The sequence below is a fragment of the Serinus canaria genome, chromosome 3, assembly GCF_022539315.1.
Source record: "Serinus canaria isolate serCan28SL12 chromosome 3, serCan2020, whole genome shotgun sequence".
NCBI classification, from domain to species: Eukaryota; Metazoa; Chordata; class Aves; order Passeriformes; family Fringillidae; genus Serinus; species Serinus canaria.
The window spans coordinates 8,391,575-8,416,110 of NC_066316.1; the positions used below are offsets into that span (position 1 = coordinate 8,391,575).

The 24,536-nt window shown below is 37.2% G+C and overlaps 1 protein-coding gene across 3 annotated transcripts in view; it reads right to left on the reverse strand.

Annotated features, from left to right (window-relative positions):
• The window catches only part of CDC42BPA (CDC42 binding protein kinase alpha), a 180,328-nt gene that overhangs the window by 104,136 nt on the left and 51,656 nt on the right, over positions 1-24,536 (reverse strand). For all 3 annotated transcript variants that reach the window (XM_050971951.1, XM_050971952.1, XM_009096149.4), the window contains exons 3-6: positions 17,954-18,045; positions 11,758-11,841; positions 7,360-7,455; positions 2,423-2,571 (exon numbers count right to left, since the gene is read on the reverse strand). In XM_050971951.1, coding sequence (XP_050827908.1) covers positions 2,423-2,571; positions 7,360-7,455; positions 11,758-11,841; positions 17,954-18,045 — 421 coding nt within the window. The remainder of the gene's footprint in view (positions 1-2,422; positions 2,572-7,359; positions 7,456-11,757; positions 11,842-17,953; positions 18,046-24,536) is intronic.

Consider the following 24,536-nt stretch of genomic DNA (forward strand, 5'->3'; position numbering starts at 1 on the left):
GAGTGACATACTTAAAAGAAAAGCAGAAAATTCCATTTTTAGAAAGTACAAAAACATTCACAGAAAACCAGAAAATTATCATTGAAGTACACCACTATGAATGGTTAATGTGAAAATCAGTCCTGAAAGAACTGGGGCATTAAAAGGAAACAAAACAAAGCAATCTGCTATCTTACTGTGTGAACAGAACCTTGACCAAAACACGCCTAAAGCACAGTTTCTAGTTCAGCAGCAACAACCCAGATCAAATCCTGATGCACACTGGCTATTCATCTGAAAAACCACTACTGCAGCTGCTACATTAATCCAGCTTTTAGCACTATTTCCTCCTTCTTCTCCTACATCCTTTGCTGTGTGCAAGGCACTCCCAAAAAAGGATGTGGCCACCATGGTTAAGCCCTCAGGAAAGGAGCATTAGTGGCATTCAGATGATGTGTTTTCTTTTCCTTTCTTTTGCTTTACCAGTTGAAAGCATCTTAGTAAAACTAACAGTGAAACAGGTCTCATTTCAAAGGCTGATCATTTAACATATACTCAAGTGCTCTTTACATTTTTAATCCTGCCAAACATGCCTTTATAAACAGGCATTGTATTACAGCAGTACTAATGATAAAATGCCAAAGTGGCATTTAGAACTTTATGAATGTGAGGCTCACTGGCAATGCCACAAATCAAACAACAAAGGACTGAAAATGCATAGGGGCACTTTTTTTTTTTTGTTAAAAATTCATATGAATAAATATACAAGCATAATAATTAGCATGTTGGTTTCAACTGCAATGCTACTATTTTCATCCCAAATTTTACACCAGCACCTATTCCAATATTTCCTCTACTCTACTGTTTGAGGATGGAAACGTGACATCTGTTGCACATTACAAACTAACAGTACTCAATTACAAAGATTTTGATCTGTTTGGAGAAAAAGGTAGGAGGAATCTGTTCTTCTGCAAAGAGTTACTACTCCACATGCAGATTTACTGGGTAAAAAGACCTTGCAAGAGTAAATAGTGTCTTACCAATTTACCCACAAACACATTTTAAGAATTAGAACAAAATTAAATTGAATGCAAAAACCATATCCTAAGGTCCTAAGCAAAAACCAAACCAAAACAAAACAAAGGCAGAAATCACACAGTTCAAATTTCCAGGAAAGTACTTCATGAGACATAATGACACAAAGCTGTCTTCAGCAGATAGACACAGTTCTTCAGCAAAACTAGCAGACTTCAAACTATTCCAGAAGAGCCATTTGCAGTTTAGCACCACCCCACCTACATCTCTCTCATGAGAAGCCAGAATTCCAAAGGAAATAAAACACAACCCAGTAACACGCCAAAACCAACCACAAAACACCCTAAAACCAGCCCCACTTTTACCCCCCACACCTTTTCTGCAGTGAAGCAGCCAAGTGGGAACAGTAAAAGAAGGCATGGTTAGTTAGAAGGCACAGACTCTAATTAAGGGCGATAGATGGATGTATCAAACAAGCTCATTCTGCCAACTTAATGATTCAGCTTAAAGAACTGGGAGTTTTCCTCCTGACTTCTGTCAGAGTCAAGTACATCTGCTGAGTGCATTTGAAGATTCTGCCTCCTGTAAGATAACCTTTCCCTCTGCACACAAGAACTACCACTGAGTTCAGCAGAGAATGAGCACAGAAAAGATAATGCTAGTTTTGTGGAAAAATCAGTCATGGTCTCCAAAAAAGCTAGACACAAATGACTTAATATTTTCCTGAGAACCAAGTGTGTATATATATATATATATGTGTGTGTGTGTGTGTGTATATATATATATATATATATATATATATATGTATATATATATGTGTGTGTGTATATATATGTGTATATATATATGTATATGTGTGTATATATATATATATATATATATATATGCATGCACACACACCAAGGTAAAGCTAAGTATCACAATTTAAGTACTTCCATTCATTTAGCTGTCCTCGCTTGATTTTAAAGAAAATACCCTTAAACCCAAAAGAAAATGCTGAAAAAAAGTAAAAGTCAAAGCAGACAGTGGTGTGTTTTCAGCTATGGTATAAATCAAATAGATTAATGAAGAAACAGAATTTGAGCTTTCAATAAACCTGTTCAAAGTTGATCCCATTTCACAGACAGGTTTCCAGTTTTGCTTTTATAAATTATGGATCATTAACTCTCAAGCACACCAGTGTGCAAGGTTCATGAGATGCATGTGGAGGTTCATTCAGGTCTCTGACCATATGTACAAGTTTATCAACAGTTCAAATAACCACAACACACAGAGAGAATGGTTCTATCGTGCTCACTAACACAGCAAGCACTTGTTACCCACTTAAAATCTTCTAACAGGAACTAGTTTCACTCCATCAAGTAACTCTCCATAACTCCAGCAAGAATTTGGAGCTCTGATTACTTACCTGTGAACATAATGCAACTGATGAACTGAATCGATGGCTATCACCATTTCAGCCAAATAAAAACGAGCCATATCTTCAGGGAGTCTGTCCTCAAACTTGCTGAGCAATGTAAGCAGGTCTCCTCCAACATAGTAATCCATAACCAGGTACTATGGAGTGGGAACAATAAGAGAACAGAGTGAGGGAGGGAAAAAAAAAAATCACAATTTATTGAGTGAATAAAAGACTAAATATTCATTGAAGCATAAAAACCAATTCACTACAAAAATTATTATGGACATAAAAAAAACCAACCAAGATGCTAAGGTGCGCTGAAAACAGTAGTCAGTTCAGCTGCAGTTTAGCATTTAGCCTACCTGAATAATTTTCATATTTATACCTCCCCAAATATAGTAAGCCTCATGACAAAAGAGTATCAACTTCATCCACAGTCCCATCACCAAACATGAAATATTCAGATCCTATAGATTCCCTTATGAAAACAATGCCTTTTGTTAGAAAGCTAAAGGAGGAAAGGTTTTAAGTACAACCCTATAAAAATGAAACAAGTGTGCAAATTTATAATCTCATTTACGTTGCCCTAATTTCCAAAGCTTTCCCTTCCCTTTCTTTCTACCACCTTCTTTTTCCATTAAACAAATTACTTTGGAGAGCAAAGCTTTTAGATTATTTAGAGAGGCATTTCTAATCTAAAAACTATTTTGATTAAGGCAAAGCCTGAGAGACTTCCAGTGACCCACAGCATAATTCCAGAAACTGTTGACATTACACATGATACAGGACCTGGCAACATAAAATACAACATGTCACCTTCTCTAATTGAAAGGATGGAGAAAAATATTGATTTCTTATATATTAATGAAACATAAAACTTGCCAGCCATAAAAGTGGATGCAAAGACATTAAAGAAATCAGAGCCTTTCTGCATTTTACTGTATTTTCAGAATAAAATGCCACTTCTTTTAGCAACATAGTTAACATTACTGGAAAAAGTGAAACTTAAGTGTGAAATTCAGGATTAATAAATTTTAGCTTAGTTTAGTTTGTTTTTAATTATGAAACAGTGCCTGAAAGGCCAAATGGGGGAAAGAAAAAAAATCTAATTATAGCTAAAAAACTTACTATTAACATTCTAATTTAACACACTGCTAAAACATTACTTTCAAACATCATTGTGGACAGGTTAATTAGAACCACAGAATATCCTGAGCTGGAAGGGACCCACAAGGAACACCAAAGTCCAGCTCTTGGCCCTTCACAGATCAGCCCCAAGAATCAAATCACACCCCTGAGAATAAATTTCCACTAGACTCTCTGAAAGTCTTTGCTTAGAGCTCCAGTCTGTTTCCAGGAACTCAGCCTATCTGCATTTGAAGCAGTGACTCTTAAGAAGACCATAAATAATAAAAAATATTGCAAATGTAATAATGTATACCCCAGTTTGTTCCTTTAAAATTCTGAAAACGCAGCCTAAAGGGACTATTTATATCAGTTTCCCTATGAATAAAAAAATCTGCACAATTTTGCCAGCTCTAGGGAATTTGAGAGGCAGGCAGAAATCTTGCACCTGTTTCTTTTCCCTCATATTTTCCATAACAATAAAGGTGATGAACAAAGATTTTTAACAGCTTGATACAGAATAATGTGGGCATCCTCATTGATTCCAAGTGCATAAGAAAGCACAAAAGGCATTTCCACAAGATTTTAAATGTGCTGATAATCAAATTTCCATCTGTTGCTTTGTGACAGGAATAATGAACTTCTTAAATTATGCTCACAATCCTTCCAGAAGATAAGTATCTTCTATTCAGTGGTGCTCCTACACTCCTTCAGGAACAAGACTGATTGTATAAATTTCTTGTGGTTTACAGTTTTACAAAATGAATTAAGCCTTTGGAACTTCAGATTCTGATTACTAAGTGATGCATTGCACAGACATCTCCAAGAGCTGAACTTATTGTTTTGAATGTATACTGAAAAAAACCTCTTCAGTGTCACCGACATGTTTTATGAAAAATCCTTTCCGTAAGATTTTTCTTCCTGAGAAGCTGAGAGGCCTCAAGAACAAACTGTAAGCAATTCTTATCTGCTGCTGTGGAATGCAGCAGGTGGATCTGGGATTGGTCTCATCTGCTTGTTTCCAGTTAATGGCCAATCACAGTTCACCTGTCCAGACCATCTCGGTCAGCGACGAGCCTTTGTTATTCATTCCTTTTCTATTCTTAGCTTAGCCTTCTGATGAAAGCCTTTCTTCTATTCTTTTAGTACAGTTTTTATGTAATACATATCATAAAATAATAAATCAGCCTTCTGAACATGGAGTCAAGATTCTCATCTCTTCCCTCATCCTGGGACCCCTGTGAACACCACCACACTTCAGATTCTCCTAACTGATGTGGGATCATTCTTCAGCACTTAGAAAACCTCTGCAACACTTAACTGTAACTCAGGGTATTAAGCTGTGCAAATGAAGTAAAACACATGTGCAGCAATTACAGTTAAATCTAAAAATGAAATTTTACATTCAAAATTGCATCAAATATCCAATGTCAAATATCCAGGTTCTTATAAAAAATAGGGTTTTTTTTAAAGCCTTAAAAATACTTTCTGAATAATAATAAAAATACTTTCTAAATGTACACAATTATCCAGATCTATCCAAGTCCCAAATACTTCTCAAAATACTACTGTATGACAGGACCATCTTTGCAAGAGAAAGAAAAAGCTTTCCATAGATAGATTTAAGAATAAATTTAATAAAATAGATTTAAGAACTCTAAATTGTAGTAGCTAGTGGAAGCTTAACACAGGAATTTAATCCCAAAATCACAGATTCATTTGGAATGGAAGGGATCTCTTCAGACCTCATCTGCTCAAGTAGGGTCAACTAGAAAAGGCTGATGATGACTGTCTCCAGCTGGGGTTTGAGTATCTCCCAATAAAGAAGGGTTTTCTTGTGCTCTGATGAAACTCCATGGATTTCAGGTTGTGTCCACTGGCTCTTGTCCTTTCACCAAGCACCACTGGGAGGAATCTGGCTCCCTTGTCTCACCCCACTCCATGGGGTGTTTACACACATTGATGATAACCCCCCCTCTCTATTCTACATTTACTTGGGCTGAAGAATCCCAGCTCTCCTCACAGGAAGGATGTCCCAGTGTCTCAATCATCCTTCTGGCCTCACAACAGGCTTGCTCCAGTAGTTCCATCTCTCTTTTGCCCTGCGGAGCTCACACCTGGACACAGCACTTCAGGTGCAGGGCTGAGCAGAGAGGAGGGACCTCCCCTGACCTGCTGGCAGCACTTTTCCTTGAGCCCAGAATACTCCTGGCCTGTTTTACTGTGAGAGTGCCTTGCTGCCTCATGGCTAAGCTTGTTATCCACCAGGACCTCAAGTAAAGCTGCTTTCCAATCACCTGGGCCCCAGCATGTAGTTGGTTTCTCTTATTATACATCCTAGATACAAGGCATTCCCTTTCCCTTTGTTGAAATTTGTGAGATTTCACTCTCCCCAGTTTGCTGAGGTCCATCTCAAGGCAAGCAACAACCACTGCACAACCACATCTTCTGCTCAATCCACACAGATTTTTTTTTTTAAAGGCCACTTGTGCTACACACAATTTTAATAAAAAGCATATGGAGAACTAGTGATGATACAAACTCAGTACCACTGATATTTTGCCCAGCAGACTATCAAAGATGAAGAACAGAACCTGCTCTGTGCTTAGTGAAAACAAGGAAACTGGCAAGAATAAAACAAATTCTAGCAGGTCGTTCTGGAATATACAATATTTTCCTTGAAATGCTCTTAATGATAGAATTACACAATACATAGGATTATTTTTACTGTCCACATTATAAAAGCAGGAAGCTGGCTGGGAGGTATTTACACCAATAGTTAGACTTAAAAATGCAGAGCCCTCTTTCTAAAAAAATCTACCAAAATCCATGGATCCACAAGCATCTGAATTGACAGAAAAAAGTGCAATATAATGGCAAAAAACCACTACAGGTCTGCTATACAGGTTTCCCTGTATAGCACTTTTTTTATAGGACAGACTAGAAGGAAAAAAACTACTGTGGCTGTACAGTAGATTTAAAAAATTATTAGAATTGCTAATGATAGAGAATCCAAAGCACAGGGCAATAAAACCAAAATAATCAACAGCCATCAATACAAAGTTGATGGTATAAATATTACCAATATTTAATAAATATCTTTCAGGTATAAATATTATTTTCAGGTATAAATATTACCAAAAATGTATCACAATCAAAACATTTTTAAGTGGGAAAGATTTTATTGAAAATTGGCCACTCTTCCACATATTAGTTTCTTTTTGTGAGTCTTTCAAAATACTCAAAAATTAAATAAGAGACATTTTAATCTACAACTACAGCTTCAAACTCTAATTTATGAGCATTTAGTAGCATTCTTGCTGCTTTGTTTTGTAACAGCTTACTAAGTTTAAGTCCTCAAAATAGTAAGTTGTTTCAAAACAGGTCTACTCCCAATTTCTCTCTGTAAAACAGTAATCAGCATGGTTAATCATGAAAAATTAAAATAGAAAATCTATGTTAGTAAATGCACTTCTAATTTTACGAATTCAATTAAACTGGAATGACAAATTATAAGAAAGAATATGCAGACAGATCAAAGTTTATCAACAAATGCAAAGTGGTTTAGAAAACAAACCTGCCTTCCTGAGGTATTTATAGCAAAACTTTCAAAATTTCTGACCAATCTCCACCCTTTAGTATTTTATAGAAAAATCACAGATCCTTACATGGTCTGTATAATCCAGAACACAAAATTAACAAATAAACTACTTTTCTGTTTCAAACCACAACCAAGACTCTGCATTTCCACACAGATGGAACTATTATTTATGGAATTATATGTATATAATATATGTATATTTAAAAGCAACACTCACTAAATAGTTTTCATCCTGGAATGCATAATGTAATGTTGTGATCCACTGGTTATCTCCATTCACTAACACATCTCTCTCTTCTCGAAAACAGGCTGTCTGAAGGGGAGAAAAATAATTATGGGTTTTAGGTAAAATATATAAAGAAAAACATTTAGCAAGTTGACTGTTTTGACATTATATTTGGGAGGAAAAAAAATCAAAACTGCCTCTCAGTTAAAAAGTTATTTATTACACTATCCAAATATGACAAAATACAAAAAAAAATGGATATGAGAGGAGACCACCTTCTTCAAATTTAAGCAGTTGTACTTCTCTGTACTGTTAAGTGAGGCAAAGGGATAAATAAGCTGCTGCTTCCCATCATCTAAAATGTCAAAATCTTGATGTATCAATAATGACAGAATAGCAATGTATGATTAAGAATAACAATCAATAATGGCATTAGCTAATTGTAACTGCTCTAGGAGTCAGAGAGCTGGAATCTGGAGTCTTGGGTTCTTTTATCTCATAGTGGTGTTAGCCTAGTTTTACACTTGAGTTCTCACATACAGTTCTTTTCATCTGAAAGTAGCTGCCAATAACTCCATGTAGTCATCACTTGATAATCATTAACCACTTTCTCCACACCCCTTGCTCAGAAAAAGCAGGGAGAAGCAACTATTGCTCTTGCCAGGTATAAGCTGTTGGTAAGACATCCCAAGAGTTTTCCCCTCAATACACTGGAGAGAAAAACAGGAGGCAAGAGGTGCCTTCATATCAAGTGGAACAGAGGAGGAACAAGAACTACCAACAAATGTTTTAATTGTGGAACATAGGTTTGTACAAAACAAAAGAAGATAAAAAGTGAAGAAAATAACCAAGTGCAAAGCAGGAAGGCATTTAATCCAATCAAGGTCCTGCAACTTGCTCTGAGCAGTGAAAAAAACACCTCAGCAGAAACAACTTTGCAGAATAAAAGACAAAAATGACCAAACAGATGAAAAGCCAAAAAGAAACTATAGCAAAAAATCCCATAAACATTTTGAAGGGAGTGAGTTCTGAAGTGAGTATCACAAGAAAACAAGAACTACCAAATAATAAAGCCAACACACAATTTTGTTCAGAAAAAAGAGATCTAAACAATAGTGCAAAAGAAAGAATAATATTGTACAGGCTCTATTTAGAAGGCAGATGGAGAGTTTGAGAAAAACACAGACCATATTTTATTCCAGCACACTCTGCTCTTCACAAAGATGTTTCATCATTTTGAACCCTGCTCTGTCTCTTGCATCTCTGAGACAGCTAAGTTTAAAGGAAACTCAAGCCTTTGCTTTTTATTTTTTCAGTTTGATTTCCAAATCCAATAGGAAAATAGCAGACTTCTGGCATGGCTTTTGCTGGCTGTGAGATTTGGAAAGTGAAGAATGAAAAGTGAAGTATCATTTGAGATTGAGATATGCACAAGAATACATGCAGCAAAAACAGAGCAGTAGGTAACTCCTTCCTCCAAGCAAATAAACCATCACAAGTGCTTTTTTTGGTGAATACAGTAAGTAAGAACTATGCAGACCAGGAAAAATTAAGATTACATACTTGAATCATTGCATAATGCAGGAGATAAATCAGTGAAATTTGAGAAAATAGCAAGACATACTTCAAACAAATACCTTCAAAGGTTATTGAATGAAAAATAGACTTGGGGTAGAGGAGAATGATCATGGATCATCTTCAGAAGGAAGAAAAGCTGTTTCATGCTTCAGCTTGATTTTTTTTCCTTCCTTGTTTGTAAGCTCTTGACATATTTTAGAGAGAAATAATTATGAACTCTTGTTTTCGCAAGGATAAATAACAGGTAGTTTCTCTACTTGTTATGACACAATTAATAGGATTGGTTACTAGAGAGTTTATATAATTCCACTTGTTTTTCCATTATTTGACAAAAGACTGTGCATTCCTTGAGCCCTCCAGACACCCACCTCTGGGCAGCATGCCTAGAGCTGAAGCAACAGCTACTACCACAGCAGATCACAGCTGAGACAGCAACAGCCAGAGTTGAAGTGGTAAAAAAAAATCCAACAAGAAGAAAAACAGACAGTAGCAGTGGTTCTTTTAATTACTGTAATATGGCTCAATCAGGCTTTTTTAAAATGAAGCCTTTTCTTGTGCCTTCCATTATTCCAGCATCACATTTCATCTTCCCTAGGCAGTCTCCTTGAACTGTTGGCAGAGACCTCCAGAGGTCATCTGATCCAACTCTGTCTCAGCAAAGCCAACTCAGTGCCGTGGTCGTATCTCTCCTGTTATCGTGGCCTTCAAGCAGCAAAGAATTTGACCTGCTCTGCTGTTGGGTGCTCATGTCCTCACAGCTCAGAGTCAGCACCTCCTGGGGATGCTGACTGCTTCCATGCTGCCTGATATTTGCCCTGGTCTCTCCTGAGCCTCATCTGGCACCAGCATGGCACACGTGTAACTCTAAGTGACTGTCAACGCTCAGGGTAACGGGTCTGGGAGTGTAACAGCAAGATGTCACACACTTCCAGGTACTCCTTGTATCAGTAACATTACCAGTTCTACATCCCATCTCAACAGGGGCAAGTATTTGGAAAATTTATCCTCTGTTATTATAGGAAAAAAAACCACTGACTTTGCAAGCCGTATAATTTTGCAGTAACAAAGTTTTTACACTCAGAGCTTGCAGTCTTCAACCTAATTCTGGTGTTCTCAAGCCTCTTTTGAGTACATAACTCCCTTTCTGCTTTTACAAATGACTCCCACTTCCCACACTGTTGAGACAGAGGTGTATGAACACATAGATCTATCTATGTGCTTCTGATTTTGGACTGCATGATTTGCCTGTGTATCTCATGTTAGTGCAGCACACTGCTAACAGAGCCAAAATGGGTCATTTTCCCCATCAGTAGTAAGAAGAGCATTCATGAATGTTTAAAAATGACAGGTTACACTTGCTAAAGGTCATGCTTTATAATGCATTTTCACTCCAGATGGTTCTTCTTCCACTATATACCCATGGGTTACAAATACATGGAAAAACATTGCTGTAATTCTTTTTAGGCTAACGGTTCAGACTTTCTGAAATTCAGCTGGACCCATGGGAAGAGTATTTTTAATACCTTGCATAGAGAAAATTTTTTGAAACCTATTTATAACTGTATGCTAATGACAAGAAACAGTTTTCAAACTCACTTTAAAAGGGTACATTTAAAAATAGAGTGGAGCTTTATTCCTGGTCTTTTCTTTTTCAGTGAAATAATAAAACTTACAGTAATGACATTTGTCTTGGAGAGAAATACCTCTTTGTATCAAGACTACTGCCAGATTGCTCAGTATCTGAATAATTTCTGGATAAAAAGGAAACACATTGTGCACATCTAACCACAATCTGCAAGTCATTTATACTTCTTAATGTGATAACATTTTCATTAAAAGAGACAGGATGTGCACACATCAGAAATTGGCTTTAATTTTTTTAGGAGTGTGATGGTTTCCTATTGATCTCACTTCCTACTAAGATGTAATTAAAACATAAATGAGGAAATCAGAATAAACTTGGAAGCAGATGAACAGCAAGACAGCTTGAGAGCAGCAAAGTTGAGGTCTCAAATAAAAACTATATATTTATGAGTGTATTTATAGTATGCACAGATGAAGAATTTCAAAGCAAATTAGAGAGTTAGATACATGTTCCATCTAAAAATAATACACAAGTATTCAGGTGCAGAGAAAGCATTTCATAAGCTTTCTTTCAAAGGAATCCAGGGGAAATATGCCAAGGACTTTGTGAAGAGCAGAGTTGTATAAAATAGACACTAAGGCAAAAGCAAGACTGGTGAAGGAACTGTTCCATCTTTTTCAGACACAAATGGACTCCAGCTATAATGAGGAACTTTTTATCACATATTTTTGCAGATGAACATTTTTAGGAAACAAGTACTCTAATTAATTTGAAACTTTTATCTTTCTGATTTTTCAGTCTATTCACTGGGCCTTAACTAAGTTCTAACTACTGAGAAACTAATAGCCTTGATTAGCTATAGCTCAGCAATTACCTTCTTATAGCTCAGTAACTACCTTCCACCATGGAAAATACTGGCTTAAAGACTACATTCCCAACTGGAACAAATGCATGAAAAGATCACTTGTGCAGTTGGTAATTTTTGGACAATTACAGAAAAGGCCTAATGTCAAAAACATTCAGCCCCACAGAAGTCAAGATTCCAGGACATTTAAATCCTTCTGATGAAATACTTCAAGCTTATTTAATATTAATTTTTAAACTGCCAGTGAATAGTGAACGCTTCCTCCATCCCTCTAAAAAACATGGAGACTTTTGGAGAGAGAAATGACAATTCAGCAAAGTAAGAGGGGACACAATCATGGAAAACATTACTGCAATCTTACTTCAGCTCTCTTCAGCATCTCCCACTTGTTAAGTATCTTCATGGCAAAAACTTTATCTGCATTTTTCAGTTTTACTACTGCAACCTGGAAAAATGAAATGAAAGACAAATAAGTTACAACAAGAAAATACATGTTATTTTTATTTTTATGTAACCTTGCAGTTTGAGGTTTTTTCAAGTGTTCTGGATACATTTTCACTATGCACACAATACCACACCACCAAGACAGAAACACCTCAATAGTACAGGAAAATTCCAAGTTTATTGCAAACATTTGTTATGTATCACACTTTCCCTAGGTATAATTTTTTTCTAGGTGACTGTCAATGAAAACTGGCATTTCTTAGCATCACACTTCTTGCTGTATCATACTGACATGAAGCTCTCTGGATCTGTGCTTTATATTCCTGGACTTCAGTCCTACACACTAATTTAAAGCCCTCAACGAAAAGGTAACAGCACAGCAGCTTCTAAATCAAGATAAACAATGTGGGTTTGGTTTTAAAAACAAATAAAACTGTAGATTTGCCATAAAGCAACTTCCACTCTCCTTTCAAATAATGCACTAGATTTTCTTCAAAGATACTATAACTCCACATTTTTCCACCCGAAGTTCAATGAGCTCTTTATGATATCTGTTGCAAGCAACAGGGGAAACAGTAAAATGCACATTTTCTAGAGAAGTAAAACTTAACAAAACAAGCCAGCCCAGCTGCCTCTCCTCTCCTCATAGCTTCTGAAACATTAGGTGCCATAGGCCTCTGTAATAATAAATTAATGAAGTTCACTGACACCATCCTTTTCTGAGAATATGAGTTTTGTTTAGCCATAATATAAGCTAACATAGAATATTTTTAGGAAAGAGGGAGGGAAGAAGTTTACACAAACTTGTTTTCACAGTTCAGGCTTCCCTAGGTATGGAAGCTCAGTGTCTTAACCAAAATGAGTATCAAAGTGCCACAAACTCAAAGCTGCTGATCAGAACTTGACCAGGATTATCATCCCAACTACAGAAAAGTTCAACAATCACTTTACATTTTAACAACCATTCTCCAGCTATCCTGTTCTGCCTCTTCCCTTTCAAAGGAATCTTGAAGAAATCTTAAAACTAAAGCAGATAAAAGTTTATTTCTGTGTGCATCTGGTTACAAACCAACATGCTGTCACACAGATTATCATCATCTTCATCCTGCAGGCCAGTGACAAAAAAAATACCAAGGTTGAATCCTACATTCCCTTCACCTTTTCATTATCAGCAAACCAGCAATGTGTGAAGACAGTGATAACAGAAAAGAAAACACAGGATCAGACAGTTTGAAGGAAGTGTCCTGCAAACCTCTTTGAACCATCTTCAAATGTGTCATCAGCTGCAACAGCTTCACAAACGAGGCAAAAGCACAGGCTGAAGGATTGCAATACTCTGATGTCTAAACCAGTGTGTATCTCACAGTGTAGCTCTTGTCTAGCTATAGATTCACAGACCAAGCACCTGTCACCTCCCATATGTACATTATCTGCCCTGCTCTTGACACTGCTGCCTTCTGGGGTTGCAGGGGAGGCAGTGGCAGGGAGATAAAGAGAGAATATAAGACAGAAAGGTATCACATTTATTTGTTTAAACTAGTTTACAGACTGAAATTTTTAAAGGTTACCTCACAAGAGGTTCAAGTTCAGATTTAGAATCCATCAAGGAACTTTCAGATTTGAAAAACAAAAATGGATTATTACATTAGCCTATAATATAATACCTTTAATTAATAAAAATGTTTGCTGTGCTGTGCATGGTAACCCAAGACTGAGAATCACTACTTTTTTGAGGGAAAGATGAATCTTTTGCAGTGATACATAGCCCAAAGTGTGGATTTAATCTTGATTATCCTTTGCTATACTATCTAAATCTTAGAAGCTCTGGTAAGCCATTATCTGTATCAATTTCTAAGGAGAATGGCAGGAGGAGAAAGCCTCAAAATTGCACCTATCAGTATTCAAACAGTATCCTACAGAACTTGGATGGCAGGGACACCCTTGGTGATGCAGCCTGTGGTATGAAGCTACAATGTAGTTGTGCCCCAAAGACCTTTAAGTGTTTTGGGACTCTTGCTGAGAAAAATTAAAAGGCTGCTGCTACTAAAGCTGAGTAGTTCCTGCTGCCCAGCATGGGAAATAAGTTTTTCCTCACCATTAAGCACTCAGTAGAGGCAGCCAGAGGCATAAGACAATACAAGTATTTCAAGGCCAATTGCAGGATTTCATTTCTTGCCTGTAGCATACTCAGTGCAAAGCTGTGTTATTCAGCAAGACTTGGTTACTGAAAGACACACAGTAAGACTGCACAGCTGCCTAAATTTCCAGACTCCTATTCAGCAATAGGACACAAGTGCAGCAGCTACAGCACTGCCTTTGGTGAAGATTTGGAACACAGGCTTTCTGTGGCATGAACAAGGGCTTGGTACCTTCTGCAAATGTGTAACAGCATTGAAGAGTGACTAAAGGACAAAAATAGACTCGTGTTTACCAGCTGTGTTTACAATCAGTCTGAAGCTGTTAGTCTGTGAAAGCCATTAATGTTATTTCATATCAATAACCACCACACACAAAAGATCACAGACACCGTCATCATCTTTCTGCAATCACAGCATGTTTTTGGGGCTGTCTCAGTGCTTTATGAGAGTAAATTCTAAAATGCTTATTTCAAGGCTGTGAAAGTAAAACCTGACACTTCAGCATTGAGCAGACTGATGTAGTTTCTAATTGTAACAAAAAAAAAAAAATTCTGAATCATGGTTACAAATCTAGGCAGTGTTTACATGTACACAGAATATTCACTACCTACACAAAGGCACAAATACAGAGTTTTGTTTTCATCTTTTCCCTTCCCCAGTGAAGCTGTCAATACTGAAGAAAGAGTAATCCTTCCTAGTGATTCTGAAGTGTCTTGCTACTGAAACTTCTTAAAATTAGACTTTCTAAAGGTTGGGGTTTTGAAAAAAATTTTAATTCCCTGTGAGCAGCACAAAAAAAAAAAAAAAAAAAAATTGGTATGTGCTGATGTAAACATCTTCGGTTTAGCCAGATATGAAATTTTTTTCCTTGTCTTCCAACCATTTTCCATATTTCCCACAAACAGCAGTCTAGTTTGGCATGCTGTCAGACACCTTCTGCCCCAAGCTTGGCTATTTGTCTCTGTGATATTTGCCTTCACTTTCCCTTTTCTATAAAAAGCAATAGTCTTTTACAGGAAAAAAAAAAAAACCTAGAATGGAAGCTATTAAAATTGAAAGAAAAAGAAGAGCAATAAAAGTAGAAAAGAAGATTCAGCATTGGTTTCCTTGTCCAGCAAGAACAAGCAGACAAAAAAGAATGTTACTGTTCATAACTGTATGAAATTAGAAATAACTAGCTCATTCTCAAGCTACAAAACTCATCATCTTCAAAATACCAACAACATAACAACCTAATATTTGCTAGCATAAGCATGCACTGATTTTTTTTTTCAAAGCTATAACAGAATCAACTGAAAATTTTGGTATTAGATAGAACTTTAACTAAGCTGCACTTTTATACTCCTGAGGGACACCACTAAGAGCTGTTGCCCAGTTGCTTCACCTTTCCTAGCAGCATTTTTCAGCTCCCAAGTTTAAAGTCTTTTTGTTTTGAGTTAGGTTTTTCAAACCCTGCTGCTCAAAGCCAGCACAATGAATTGCTTGAAGCCCACATTATTAATTTTACCATGATAATCCTGCTCCTCCCCCAAGCAAAACATCTGTGTTTTCTAAAGACAGCACTCTTGCACATAATTGTAAATAAGTAAATGCATGCATGCAGAGGGAAGGGGCATGTGAATAATTTGACAAAAAGGAAACCTTTTCAGAAGGCAGAAAAAAGGGTAAGGGGAAAAACAAAAACTAGGAACATTGAACTCTTACAGTTATGAGCAATAACTACTTTAAACTACTTTTTGTCTGCATTAAACTTGTAAAAACAAAAAGGGAAATATTTCTTGACTATGCAAATTGAAGAAATTGAGTAGCATAAAATCAAAATAAGAACAAGTCTGAGACTGTGCCAAAGAAAACTCACACTAACTTTGTAGTCTACAGAATTTCAGAATTATGTTGATTCAGGAGACAAAAATTACCCCTCCCAGTAACCTAGAGCAACCTTGGTCTCATTTATAGTTTGCTGGAAAGAAAATACATTCTTTCAGATTTCTTAATCTGTCTCAGTAAATACAAGTACTGTGCAATTTAATATTAATACAGTTTTTTTGTAGTTTAAGTAGCAGTAAAATTTGGTGGTCCTTTTTTAATTTTCCTCAGATATTTACTGGTTATTTTACAGAAAAATTCACAATTTCATACGGAACTTCTTTTCTTAGACAAATATCTGTGTAGAACTTGTCTTTGAGCAAGACACATATCCTTCCAAATATTTATTAAATCCTACTTTAAGAACATAAAACCCCAAACATCTTCACTGAAAGAGCTTCATTTTTCCCCTTACTGAAGATTTTTACAGTTAATAGAGTCATGTTATCTTCCTCAGATAAGGAATGAGAAAGAAACACTGTTCCTAGAAGAGAAGAAGTAACCAATCACACAGGCTGTCCCCAGAAGAGGACAGTGAAAGTTACATTCTCCCTGTTCATGGGATGATTCACCACAAAGAACTTCCTGAAAAAGAACCACGGTTTCTCTGTGGTTCAGCTGCTGTGGAGCTTGATGCTGATTTAGCAGACAAAAATGACTTCTCTTAAAAACACAATATAAGGCAGTTTTCATGTATGATCCTTCTGACAAGAAGGCACCAACATCAGCGATTTTTCTTACATTTAAAACAATCTGTAACTCAGCTGCAACTCCTATGGTAGCACTGACCAAAGCTAATCTTCTAAGCAGAAGTGTTTATATCAAAATGGAGATTGCAACATTCTCTGTGGCAGAGGTTTAGACTGAAGATAAATTATCCATGAGTAACTTCAGCCACCAGTCTCCTTTATAAAGAAGCTTTACTCCAGATGGACCAAAACCAAGAGTGATAAAGCAGCTAAATAAATACTACCTTTTTTGTTATTTTTACAGCTACCCAATGATTTTATCTGCACATAGGGATCAGAGTATGTAGTGGCACACATTATAGGAAAAATTCCTCTTCCTAACATTCTGCCTAGAGGAGTCTGCTCTTCCACAATCACAGACTAACAAAGACTCATTTTCACTCAAGATGCAAACACGTAAGTGAACCTGAGATCAACTCTTCTCTGTCACATGCCAGAGCCTCCAGAAATCCTCTCCTATCACAGAGAACTTCCATTTCCAAAGGAAATTAACACTTTGACCAGAAAATCTTTTTCTTATTCTTTGGGTATAAATTCATGTGTATTTTCAGGCAGCATGGAGAACCTCTTGAAGAAGCTTTACACACTACCCACACCTGCAGTATATTTGGCACTGAAAAACTCAAGGCACTGCTGTACATTAGATTCTTCCTACAGTGTACTGCATGAAAAACAAAGCTCATGCACCCAAAAGAATTAAGAAAAATGGGGCAGAAAGCTAACATTTTAAAGTTTCCTCGACCTAGTGATCAACAGACTTGCCTGGCAACTTCAGGTAAGAGATAGCTTAATCAGAAGCAGCAAAATATTGTATGGTTTGACAGCAGTAGGTGACAACTGAAAAGGAAAATAACATCTGCCGAAGTCCTTAAAAGAAATACAGGAAAAATATTCAAAAGTTCATTAAAATAGGAAACTAAATGACAGGAAAAGAGTGATTTCTCTATGTTGTTGGAATGTCAGTGTCAATATTTGGCTATTAACTACTTTCAGACTATGCAGTTATCAGGAAAATTAGCAATTATTAGACTTCTAAACCATCAGTTACACACTGATCTCCACCCCCTGATTGGAAAGAATTAGTCAAGCAAATGATTTATCCTCAGATTGTTGAAACGTGGACTCTCAATCCATGTGAGCCTGCCTGCTCTCAAAATTCACAAGACTTAAAAAGAGCTGTCAAAGAATGTATAAAACAAAATGTACTTGCATCAAACATTAGGTGGGCCTATAATATTCATTATGGCTAAAGAATTTAAAAACCTGAATATCCGTGTATTATTATAAACTGTCTCCTCTCCTCAGTGCTGCAGGTTTGAAGAGAATGATCCAAACCCTTCCAACTCCTTCTCACACTTACCTCCCCAAAGGCTCCTCGACCAATCACCTTCAAAATCTCAAAATCTTCTTTATGTAGTCGCATCTGTTTCACTTTAGATGTAAAAGGTTTGGCTGAAACAAAGGAAAAAAAAAAAAAAAAGAGAATCGTTAAAAAACCCCCAGAAAACAACCCACACAAAAATCAAAGATCAAGGTAACAGTAACACAAAATAGATGCAATCAGAGGCCCAAAAACAAGGGATCATTTTGCTTATATACCTGTACATCCTAAAGGAATATAATGAAGTTCAAAGCTAGAAATAACAAAGTAAGAACTAAGTCAAAACTGCTGTGAGAGCAAGGTTTACAAAGTAAGCTTGCTTTTGCCTTCTTTTAATTAAAAAAAATGGAGTCAAGCTGACTGTGAACTTTTGAGATCACAGACATCCACTGCATCTGTGCTATATAACTCTGGTTGCAAAAGCAAAGTCTAATATTATGAGTTCACTTTGGACAATATTAATTTATTTGCCAATCAGCCACACAATACTGTATTCAATGAGAAATTAAAATGGTGGTAAGTGGTAAGTGCAAGGGCAATATTGGCCTACACAATGTATTATGCAATGTTTTTTGAAAAATACTTCTTCAAGGGAACACTTAATAGTCAATTCTTGGTTTTGGAAGGAAGAACAGTTGCACTCAAGACATTATTAACACTTTCAGTGAAAAAACTGAATGCATTTTCAAGGTAAGCTTCATTTCCTTCTTCTTTTCCCCTCTTTTAAAATATATTTGAAAGCAGTAAGCAAAGTAATGTATTGTATTCCAGACAGGTAAGACCCCAGCACTGTTTGCAGTAAAACAGTCACAGGAGCTCTATTCCTCTCTTTTAGCCCCATTTAGCACTAAAATTAACCAGCCCTGGTTCATTAATACATGCTGTCTGCATGCATGCAAAACACCCAAGTTACTGATAACTCTACATCAAAACATACATAGCCCAACCCTTGGTAAAATAAAAAATAAATTAAAATTTGAAGTAATTTAGCAAGAAAAGGAGTTCATAAATTATTGTTCTAAAGGCACATTCAATACTTTACACAAATGAAATCCAATTACTTAACCAGATACTTCGGTAAATATGGTTCATACAAGAAGGTTGTATAAGTAGGACTGGGATGGGTCTCCAAAATATAAATTCAGTTTCTGGCTAAAGGCAGTCTAGCTCAATGAACCCAAACAAGCAACTTGAGATACTTCACCCAGTTTCACATCTATGAAAAGGGGACAGTATTTTTGTAACAAACAAGGCACTGACAATCACACTGCTGAATCACAAAAACCCAAAAGGGCACATTGCAAAGTCACCATTTTTACAGGGCCCATAAAAACCTTATTAGCTTATGCCTTCAGGGTACAGAGGCCCATCTCTGTCCATTTCTCTCTCTACAGAGGCTGATGGAATCAGTGCAGCTTTACTTGCAGGGAAGAGTTGTGACAGGCATCATATTGCAGGACAATTTGTACAGAATACCATTTCTAAACACAAGTGGGGAACTGTTTTCAAAAGCTCCAAAAGCAAATGATCCTAAGTAAGAACCAAGTCAAATAGACCTAGACATGTGTAAGAAACCAAATTTGGGTTCTCCTAGAATTCAGAATTTTCTCTTTCTAATGTTATGGAATAATCCTGCTAAAACCCTATAATTCAATTTAGAACTTTTACATTAACCATGCAGCCCTTGAAGGCACTACAGCATCCTTGTCCAGAATCACACTACCTTCTGTTCAGCAAAGCCACCTCATAAACTGAGTCAAGACACAAGCTGCCTGAAGTTTTGATACCTAAAACCTCCACAAAATGTTTTTATCCTAGCCAAAGCAGATTTCTAAACCACATCTGTAGAATAATGATGCAAAAAAGCAGCACATGTTTACAGCACAGCTCTACTAACTTTTGTGGTACAATAGATGAAACCCTTTAAAAACCTCAGTGGTTCCAAATTCTGAACCTGGTCACTTTTTTCTGAAATTTCTCAGATACCAGGAATCAATTCTCTCCCAGGAATTACATCTGTTCCAACAAGAGGAACATCAGCTTATGATTAAAAAACCCCAGCGTTAGGTCCAAACAGTAAAGATGCAGCCACATAACACTGGGATTTTCACTGCAGGGCTAATTTTGCTTTACATTTATAAAAACTTTATTCAAAATATTGAATTACAAAATTAAAATACAGGTTTAGTATCACATTTTAAATACTGCTAAAATGCAATTTAAACACAAGTATATCACTCAAGTTCACAGAGATTCCCCAAACTTTCAAGAATCTTTTATTCCTTAAAAGAAAGGTCTTGCAGTAGAAAAAGTGATAAGAAAATGTACTGCCTTACTTGGACAGCCTGAGCTGTGCTACACTAAATGACTGAATACAAATATTAAGACTACTGACTAATACTACTGAACAAATTAAAACAAGCCATTAGAGCCTTTTAACTTGAAAAACAACTGATTGAAAACAAACATGTAGTTCTCAACTCCAACATTTTTTGACCATTATAGGCCTGGCCAGAGTACAAGGCAAAATTTCTTGCAAACAAGCAACAGCATAGCTGTTTAAACCACAAAGCTCTTCCTCACTTTATACTGCAAGGAAAGGCCTGTCATTCTTTAATTATTACGTTCTGAAATCTTCCAGGGTTCCCATAGGGATTCTGGAAAAATAAACATCACTATAACTACTTCAGTTAAATAAAGACGACAAAAATAGGTTTGGAGTAGGTTAAATGATTTGTAGTATCAGCATTAGTGGAAAAGTTTGTAAAACCTCCCTCCTCTGTAACTTTTTTATCACCTCTGGCCGAGATGTCAATGTAGAGCCAAGCAGCACTTGGAAGAAAGTTAGAGCCCCAGGAAAATAAAATTAAAAAAAAAAAAAAAGAAAAAGAAAAAAAAAAGAAAAAAAAAAAAAAAAAAGGGGAAAGGGGAAAAAAAAATAGAATTGCCCTAGGAATGTGCTCCAAATAGCTTGTTCCAAAAAAGGTCAATTTGCTTTATCATCAACGTTGTTTGTCTACTGTGCAAACATCTGCTGCTCTTGTGGCAACAGCAATGTTAAGTATAGAAAACTTGGCCTGGCCTGGGGTCTTGGAAGGCTCTCTTCAGACAGCGTTTCATCCATGCAGCTTTCCAGACTAGGAGGTTAACAGGCAGACCTTTGGCAAGCAGTCTGCAGTGTCCTACAAGCCTTATAGAGAGAGCAAACAGTCAGGCCAGGGAATGCTTTTCCAAACAGTGTGCTCCAAGGGTCCCTGAAAAGCAGATCTGCAGGAACACAGCCCTCATTTACACCCCCATCTCCCTAAACAGAATCAGCACAAAGTTAACACAAAACAACACCCTCTTTTTCCACAGGAGCTGTGGTTTCTGTCATGGTTGATATGAGAGTGACACACTTTCTCTGCAGATTTCTGAGAGGCAGTATGGGCATTTCCTTAGGTGCTTCATTCAGCCTACAGAAATACACGGGGGCATAGATGATTTTTTCCACACACACATCCCTTTTCAAAGTTGCAAGCCATGTGTGATACAGATTAGGGAGCAGCAGTTTGCTGTGCCAAAGAGAACTCTTCCTCCTCCAAACGAGGGCTAAGTGTGGGCAGTCTGGCCACTGCCTCCTCCTGCTGGTTTTCAACTCACAAGAGCTGCAAGTTCATTATTTAAACTTTCCAGCATGTTCTCTATGGCCACACATAGACAAGTCATACACAATGTTCATGGGGGAGGCTGCTGTGAAAAATACTCTATGTTATCAATCTCTGTGGAGGAGATGGAGAGATAAGACTTGACCTATAAAATCTGTTCTGTGAAAACACTTGGCCACTCCACCTGGCCAGTACTTCCCATCTCACCTTGCCTGGGAAAACTGTGCCACCACCCTCTTGGCAAGATTCCTTGCACTTATTCAATCAATTACACATGGCAAGGAAAAACAATCTCCCAATTCACCCTCAGGGCAACCAATGTACTGATGCAGGAAGCTAAGCTGCATTTTCAAACAAGGTGAACCTGCCATGACTATTCTTTTGATTTCTTTATGTTTCTTTGGGTCTTTCCCCACATTTCATGCTCTAGCCATTCATTCAATTTATGCCTACAATGCATACAAAACAATAAATTCAGTAAAAGGAGAATACTACAAGTATTAGAAATTTAGATTTTTTTTTCTGGTTGAAATTTAATCAGAACTCCATCAGAAGTAACATGTTAAACGCATAGAAAAACACTCAGGAGGAGTCTAGCTGCCAAGCCAGGCATGCAGAGGAACATATGTTCTACCCCCTGGCCCTGGAAAGACAGGATTTTATTATAATTACAATAACCATCCAGCAGAAGAGAGGCAAAACAATGAGCTCTGCAGTAATGACACTGAGCTTCAACAGTCTGTTTATCATATTTACAGTGGGGAAGCAGTTATTAGCATTACTTACAGTCTATTTAATAATAAGAGGGTTATGTTTTAAACTCTTGGAGAAAAAAGTCCACACCTTCCAAAGAGCTGACAAGGGGATGGCAGTGACACAGTTGATGGCCCAATACAGTTTAGTATTAGGATTACACCAAATGACATTAAAATAGTAAATCAGCTGGTTTGGATACTTTACTAGCAAAGTTAGTCTCATGCTCCTGCCTTGCTGACTCTCCCTCCAGCTCCAAGTTTCTGTCTGCAGAGCTTGGGCAGGGCTAGCCCTGGAATTCAGATTTTCCCAGACTAACCTGCTGGGGGTTCCTACTTCTCCCTCACCTGCCAGTGCTCCTTCCCCTCCCCAGCACAGCACTGAAGGGAACCAGGGGTGCTGCAGGCATGGGTTGAAAATGAACCCAAGTGAGATGAAGATCATGTTGACTGTTAAAGAAAGTGCAGCACACCTGGAGCAGCAACTGGAAATGTGTCTCCACAACCCATTTAAATAGAAAACATAACAAGACAGTGCTCAAGAATTCCTCTTGTTGTCTCACTGATGCTGCATTTCATTTTGGATAAACAAGCTGGCTAACTCTGCTAGGACTGAAGACTGTACCCTTGAGTGACAGGTTGCAGTAAGATACCCATATCTCACTTCCCAAGTTACAAAACTCTTCCTTAGTGATCAGGCATCCCAGAGCAAAACCAGCCTCCTGCCCACTGCACTGTGCAATGCAAAATGCCATGTCAAGCCACAGATACAGAAATTAAAAACTGTATCCACCAGAATTGTCAACAACAATGGTGAAAGTTCATTCTGAAGGAAATAGATTGGGAAAGAAAACAACCACCACGGGAAACTAGTCACTTGCCATTTCAAGACAGAAACCCCTTTGCCTCACTAGCTAAAAGTATTTATTAAAATACATGCAGAGCTTCTCCATGCAAATGAGAGAAAGCACATAATCTAAGAGACTGGCATTTAACTCAATACCAGAAGGCTCTCTAATTCTTCTTAGTGCTGTCTTAGGGGAGAAAAAAAAAAATACAAACCTAAACTCAACCACCCCAACAAACAACCCCACCACAAAACCAAAGCAGAATAATCTATTGACAGCTCTGTTTTTTAAAAGTGTTCTGCAATTTGGAAATTTCGGCTAAATTCCTGAAAGGAACTTCACAAGTATTTCTACTTTACAATCTTGATCCAAACCTAAAGTATTTATTTTCCACTGGCTTCTATCAGCTGAGATTATGAAATGTGTAAATAGCACTTCTGAGTTAAGACAGACCATAGCCGGAGCTTTCAAAAAACTCCAGAAAGGAGGTGTGAGAGAAAACCACTCCCCAAAAAAAACAGTCTGTCTCCAAACAAAGGGGAAGTAATTGACAACCAGCAAGGCAGAGCTGCTTAAAGCATAATTTGAGAGGAGATGGAAAAGAAATCTTTCCTCTCCACCCACCTAAGGTTGGCAGAATAGCCAAGAAGGCTTTGCTGCAGTTTCTGCCAACTCTCTGGAGGAAATCGGGGTGAAACAATGCAGTCAACAGCGATAGCAGCTGAACCACAGAACATTAGTCAAGACAATGTAAAAAATAAAAGCCATAAATACCCTTCTCAGTTTTAACAGTTAAGATTCAGTTTTCACTCCCTCAGAACATTTTTGACATGTTTTCCCTGATGAACAGTTAAGTGCCAGCATCTCTAAGTTCAAGTTAAGAATCTGGCATTTTCCAGGAATGAGAAGCATGTCCACAAATTCCTGTACTATGGTATAGACAGACACAATATTCTGGATCCTACTGTGTTTGCATCAAGGTCAAGTAGAGACCATCCAGCCAACTTTGGCTACAGATACCACAAAATATTCTTCAACGGGAACTTTAAATCAGGGAGAAAAATAAAATACCTTTCCCAAACATACTGGAGTAGTTCTGGTTTTTCCTTCCCCAGACTCAAACGAAAAATAATCCCTGTGTTCACAAAACACCCAGTGCAGATCTGGACAACATTTCCATACCACATCAAGATACAGCCATTATTTTTTTTATATTACCATTCTTTCTCATCCCAAGAATTTCAGTAAACCACCCTATGTTTAAATATTATTATACTAGCAGCAAAGTGAAATATTGAACTGCAATTCATCCTGC